The sequence below is a fragment of the Petromyzon marinus genome, chromosome 17, assembly GCF_048934315.1.
Source record: "Petromyzon marinus isolate PM22_M1 ecotype Great Lakes invasive population chromosome 17, UKy_Petmar_22M1.pri1.0, whole genome shotgun sequence".
Taxonomy (NCBI): domain Eukaryota; kingdom Metazoa; phylum Chordata; class Hyperoartia; order Petromyzontiformes; family Petromyzontidae; genus Petromyzon; species Petromyzon marinus.
This window is the reverse complement of record NC_133683.1, coordinates 19540638-19547438: the sequence shown is the minus strand read 5'-3', so window position 1 is coordinate 19547438 and position 6801 is coordinate 19540638. Positions and strand designations below refer to the sequence as shown.

General features: G+C 54.6%; 1 protein-coding gene across 1 annotated transcript; it reads right to left on the bottom strand.

Moving 5' to 3' along the window:
- Positions 1-1072: 1072 nt before the first annotated feature.
- On the bottom strand, positions 1073-4696 carry LOC116943202 (uncharacterized). The gene has a single exon (XM_032955850.2). It carries the CDS (start codon positions 4066-4068, stop codon positions 2542-2544), a length of 1527 nt encoding a protein of 508 aa, XP_032811741.2. The 5' UTR covers positions 4069-4696; the 3' UTR covers positions 1073-2541.
- Between the last annotated feature and the right edge of the window lie 2105 nt (positions 4697-6801).

Below are 6801 nucleotides of genomic sequence, written 5' to 3'. Positions count from 1 at the left end.
TTACATTGCCCATAGACTTACATGGCCCATAGACAAACATTTCCCATAGACTTACATTGCCCATAGACTAACAATTCCAATAGACTTACATTGTCCATAGACTAACATTGTCCATAGACTGACGACACAGAGACACATTTTTGTAAGAATAAAAGCAGTGGTTTGTGCTTTCCCTTAAAGCCATTTCCTGTAACGTTAATTATCAAGGCACGTCCATACACGTCGCGGGTGCACATTGAGTAGTTGATGCGCATAGTTCGTACAGTATTTTGAATGGCCTTTCACAACTACACTCCACACCTAAACCAATCCTCCTCAGGAGATTTTCTGATGCGATTATTTTGCAAATCGTTCCTGAAAGTCAATATCGTATCTCTCGTCTTTACAAAAAATAAAATTGCAAGAAATGTGCTGATGAGAGTGTCTGTTTTCATATTCTACACGTATATAACTCTAGTAATTTACACCATGTAACAACCTATAGCATATGTAAATTCGGATTGTGTAAGAAAGTTATTGTAAACAAATGGGGCTGGGAAACATTGGCACAGATGGCTCATAATGCTGATGGACTACAAGTGTGTATATTATTTTGTTACTTGATTATTTATTATTTAATATGCTGCTATATGCATCTACAATATACACAATAACGTGTGCATTGCACCTACATGCAAATACGGTCGGTCATGTGTAATAATTGAAGTAAACATTTTAAAGGCAGTATATTCATGAAATTATTTCACGCGAAATTATATCCATATTTATGGTGGGAGCAGCGCACTGCAAAACTATGAACCCGTCCCCTGGACACACACCTCCCCCCGCCCCCCCTTTGTTACCAACCCGAACTAACACCACCGTGGTGAAGTATGGTCAAACAAGCCCCCCCGGTACAATTACCCCGCCTAAAGACCGACCCGGCGCGTGGAAAGCCTCCACATTCATCCAGCAGTGAATTGACAAATAGGGCCGTGCACTTTTAGCGCATTAACATGTGCGCACACATATACATACACACATGCCTACATATAATATGAGAACGAGATAATCAGTGAGTTTGAAACGTGTGTGCATGGATCCATGTTTCTTTATTTTTGTTTAAAAACACATCTTAGAAAGATGCCCTGCGTGTTAATCCACACGCACTCGTGAACGCAACCTGCAGGGAAGTATAGGCGAGTTGAACACTGTTTTAACCCGAGAAAGGCATTTTAATACTGCAGGGAAAACATGTCATCTTACATATATGTCTGTGTGTATTGGATATAGCAAGTCCTGCACTTAAATATGTCACTGCTCTCTGTTCGTATGGAAACCAACGGAAGTTGCTATTCCAAGAACTGTGTGTGAATTATGCTTACGCCACTGCGTACTTAGAATGATTTTACGCACCGTGCATTAACAATGAATTAATTTTAAGTTCAGCGAACATATCGGTATGGGAAACGACATAACGTGGTAGCCGCCTTGGTGGTGTTTTGTTGTTTCTGTTTAATATATGAATTTATTTTGCAGCAACAACAACCCAAAAAAAAACATTGCACATTAGCGTTGTTATATATATATACATGCTTATTTACGCTACATAATATCTTGCCGTGACTTGGTGGTATAAAATCGACGGACAGCAGAAAAAAAAAGAAAACGTGCCAATCACTCTTGAAAGTTTCAACAACAACAAAATAACAACAACGATAACAACGATTGTAACAGTAATAATCATCATCATCACCACCACCACGTCCCATGCATGAGTGCAAGCGACTCGTGAACGTGTGGCTTTGTGTAGAGTCTGCAGTGTCGATAACCGCATTATTCTGCAGCACATCATACATTACATAGGTACATATTTATATGCGATCATTAGTCGCTGATTACGAACGGTCTGGAAAAACAGCAGCGCCGACTTCGGGACGATCCATGGGGGGTGGAGATGGGGTTATATCACAATTAAAATCACAATTAAAATCCTTAGAGGGTTGCGATGCGACAGGCCAGTAGTTGATTCGGACATTAGGCTTCGAAGTTTGGGCGATCTGATTTGGATTCCCGATCACGGTTAACGTTAGCGGAGATATAAGAACTGGTGTTCGTACCCCCCATCCTCCACCTGCACGAACCCGTGCTTACCAGTGTGGTAGAGTATGGCCAAACAGCCCCCGTGCCTTAGGGAGGGAGGCCTTCATCCAACAATTAATTTATAAAGGGCTTATGTTTCATATGATATTAATAATATAAAAACCTGACCAGTTTTAGTCCTGGCCTGATAAATGCTGCAAAGGACTGGCGCAAGTGAGCACAGGGCGCGACAACTCGTCAAATGTGTTGTTACTGTCTCACACCCCCGTGCACTGCCCGAAGCGAGCGGCGCTTCTATTCCGAGACCACTCAAGAGCAACATTCAATGACCGCGTCAGTGAACCCGCGCTTCAAATCTGCGTTGTTATATATTTTTTTGCATATTTGTAAAAAATACAGTACGTGGGATGTCTGTTGATTTTTACGCAAGAGTCTGACTTACGCGCTGGGATATCTTCCTCAGTGTCCGAAATAAGCCGACTGCAGGCCGGCACCAGGGAAGCCCATGAGTGACGGCGAGTGCGACTGCCTGTGCCCCGCGACGGTCGAGTGGTGATGCTGGTGGTGGGCAGCTAAGCCTTGCTGCAGAGCCGAACTGCCGAGCCCCAGGTGCCCGGCCAGGCGGTAGCCGGTGCCCGGGCCCACGTGGATGAAACCGGGGGAAGCCGCTGTCCCGTTCGCCCCGGTGCTGTGCAGGGAGCAGCTGCCCGGCGTCCCACCGCAAGGCACGACCGGGGTCGAGCCGCAAGCGGCAACGGCCGCTGCCGCCGCCGCCGCCGCCGCTGCTGCAGCTGAGCCGTGGTGGTGCTGCTGCTGCTGCTGCTGCATGAATGACTGCAAGCCCAAGTGCTCGACGAGCTCCTGATGGCCGCCACCCAAACGTCCGAGGCAGAGACCCTGTGCGCTCGCCGCGGACAAGTTGAAGGGCTGGCCGGCCGCGTCAGCGCAGCTCTGAGGTTGCACCAACTGCAGCGGGCTGTACGGCCCTGCTGCGTGGTTACTCGCGGGATATCCCGGGCATCCACCACCACCACCACCGGCACCACCACCACCACCGCCACCGCCGCCACTTGCACCTCCGTAGCCGAGCATAGAGCCGGCGAAATGAGAATGCAGAGGCAGCAGCGGCGACACGGACCAGTAAAGCGATCCCGCGCGGTCCATGAGCGCTAAGTCGTGCGCCGAGAAGCGCGGAGGGGCTCTCAGGGCCAGCCCCGCCGTGGCCAGGTAAGGGTTGCGTCGGCAGGCGAGCTGCAGCTTGCCGCGCGGAGACGCCGCGGAGCGCCGGCGGAGTTTGCCCGTGCGCCCGCCGATGAAGACGTCGTCGCTGGACGGGTCGAGCATCCAGTAGTTGCCCTTGCCCGGGTCATCGTAGTGGCGCGGCACCTTCACGAAGCACTTGTTGAGGCTCAGGTTGTGCCGGATGGAGTTCTGCCAGCCCTGCTTGTTCTGCCGGTAGTAGGGGAAGTTGTGCATGATGTACTCGTAGATGCCGCTCAGCGTGAGTCGCTTCTCGGGGCTCTGGCGGATGGCCATCATGATGAGCGCGTTGTAGCTGAAGGGTGGCTTGTCACCACCCTTCGCTCCGTCCCCGTCCTCCTTTGACTCTCCGCCGCCGTCGCTTGCCTTGCTTCCCGCTCCCTTCTCTTTGTCGTCAGCGCAGCCCGCTGGCTCCGCGTCGTCCGTCTTCTCCTCCTCCTCGCTGCTGCCGCCGCCGCTGCTGCTGCTGCTAACGGTGGTGTTGGCGGCGTGGTTGTTGACACTGCCGCGGTTGTTGTTGTTGTTGTTGACGATGGTCGCGGTCGTCGTGGTGATGACGGGCGACTCTGGCTCGGTCGGGCACGAGAGTGAGTCCGGGTCGGGAGATCCTCGGCTGGCCGGGCGACTCGCCTCGGCGTCCGGCAGGAGGCGGGCGATGCTGAAGGAGGAAGCCCTGCTGCTCGGCAGCGCCCGCGTGTCGGTGACACGGTCTGCCATGTCCGGCATCCCCCCCCCTCCCTGGCCGGCGCTAAACGCCCGCGAGCGCGGCGGTCACAGCGGCGGCAGTGGCCGCTCCCGGCACCGCGCCCGGCCACTGCGGCGCCGCGGCTCCCCGGCTCATCACGCGCCGCCCGCTCGCCCCCTCGAACGAGGTCCAATTAAGGTGGAGTGCTTGGGTGAGCTAGCAGCCGGGAATTAGGGGGGTGGGGTGGGGTGTTGGGAGGGGGTAGCGTTGCAGCGGGGGGGGGGGTGGTGAAGGGAAAGACTACGAGGTGGTGGTGGCAATGACTCGATAAAATACGAGAGGGGAAATGAAATCGAGAGGGGGAAATGAGACGCTGCGCTGTGCGTGTAGGTACGGGCGGTGCGAGAGAAGAGAAGTGGTTACTTTAATTGCGCATCGGACGTGAAGTTGTAAAACTTGGGCCGACCTCAGCGCTCCGCTCGCGCTGCTTTGGCCATTGACACGGCGGGTGACATCGCATCGCGCGATGTCACTTGCCCCGGGGTGGGCTCGTGGACGAGGCAACGCTGCTGATGCTGCCGCTGCTGCTGGGCCTTTCCATGTTTTGTGCGTGTGGCTGCCTCCCGCGCCTCCTGCCCAATGAAATCTCTGGATGTGAGTGGAGAGCGTAATTGGGCAAGGATTGTCAGCGCTCGCCCGCACCACACACAGAGAGAGACGTGGGGGGGGTGAGACCATTCATTCTCTTTCGTCCTTCCACCCCAACACGCCCACTCTCCAATTCTTGCGCGAGTCTCTCCCCATCCACCCAACTCCATCAGTAACTCCATCATCATCATCGCCACCACCCCCTCGCAGAGCGCGGGGATTCCCGCACGGAGCTTGCGTCTGGGACGGGTGTGTCGCCTGTGCGTGTCGCTAACAGCACTTTCCCCAGCAGTCTGTTAGGGGTATATGGGAGGCCTCTGTCTGTGTATCTGCGGGGAGGAAATGTGACTGACGGTGAGCGCGCTACTGCGCTAGGAAACCCTGCGACCTGAGTTCGATTCCCGCTCACGCGAGTGACGATCATCTGAACCGGTCCCTGTCCCCCTCCCCTCGGTCTATTCAGCCTCAAGTGAGTACCTGGCGCGGTGTGTCAACGAGGCCACCAGGGAGACAAAGGCGGTCGCGCGTGGTGCTGGCCACCCACCCGCTCGCGTGCCGTGCCGGCCTTCAGAAGTGTTCGCTAACGGCACTTGCCCCAAAAGTCTGTTACGGATATACGGGGGATCTTTGTCTTTTATCTCAGCCTCGTCTGGCGCGGAGTTGCCCACATCACCCTCCTGTGAGCCGTGGTCGCCTTCCTTCATAGGTGCTCGCTCAGTGACACTCGCCTCCACCTGCCTGGGTTGGTGATACCGGGGGGTGGCTGGGGTCTTTTGCGTTGCGTGGTCGGTGTCGTCGGCCAGAGGCAGCGCCTACATGGGCACGTCTGGCTTACTTACGTACGGCGCGAAAGAAGTGCAATAAACGTGCGGAGCGTCACGACGTTGTCGTCACGACGTTGTCGTCGTGACGCTCTGCGACGCTGGAACCCATGGGTTTTCTCTTCTGCCCAGCCACGTGGCGTGGTCGCGACTACTACGCGATGGCTCGGAGCGTCCGCCTTGGCATGTCCAGGCCATCGGCTCAGGCGGTATCTAATTTGCTCAACTAAGTCCATTGTCAGGAGCGGTCGCGTCGAGCGCGTGCGCTGCCACAGCGGACCGCGCGGCCTCGCTGCGATTGTCCTCAGCTGACGACACTGCTGCTATATTTAAAGAGGACGGCTGTCAAAAACGCGTCCCGAGGCGGCGGGAAGGGTGTGGGCGCGAAATCAATCAGCGTCGCGTTATTGACGGGAGTCGCGACATTGACGGGAGTCGCGACATCGGCGCGTTTACAAGCGAGTCGCGTCGCGAACGCCTGACGCGAAGTGAGTCTGTGGCAGCACGGTCCCGTTGACTGCGCTCACAGCCATGACGCGTTACGAAGCAACAAAAGGGCCCCCCCCCCTCCACTCATCCACCCACACCCCACCCCCCCCAACTGGCTTCTCGTCTTTTCATTGTTTATATTCTTATTCTTCTTGGCCGTCCTATCGAGGAGTTTATTTTGTTTTGTTTGCGACGTGACCTCAGCAGCCATTTTGAGACAAAGACCTCCTCCGAGTCGTAATCGCCCTTCGTGTGAGAAGTCGCCCGCGATGATTCTGTGTCTCATCTCCTCGTGCCCGTATGTACGTAGACCGTGCGTGTGTGTGTGTCTGTGTGTGTCTCTGTGTGTGTATCTCTGTGTGTGTATGTATGTGTGCCTGTGTGTGTGTCTGTGTGTGTGTATGTCTGTGTGTGTGCCTGTGTGTGTGTCTGTGCGTGTGTGTCTCTGTGTGTATGTCTGTGTGTCTCTGTGTGTGTATGTCTGTGTGTGTGCCTGTGTGTGTGTCTGTGCGTGTGTGTCTCTGTGTGTGTGTCTCTGTGTGTGTATGTCTGTGCGTGTGTGTCTGTGTGTGTGTCTCTGTGTGTCTGTGTGTCTCTGTGTGTGTGTCTGTCTGTGTGCGTGTCTGTGTGTGTCTCTGTGTGTCTCTGTGTGTGTGTCTGTGCGTGTGTCTCTGTGTGTGTATCTCTGTGTGTGTGTCTCTGTGTGTGTGTGTGTCTGTGTGTGTCCGTGGAGAGCGGTGGCGCAACGGTGAGCGCTACGCTGCGCTACGAACCCCCCGGCCATCCGAGTTCGATACCCGCTCGGGGCTAACGTTA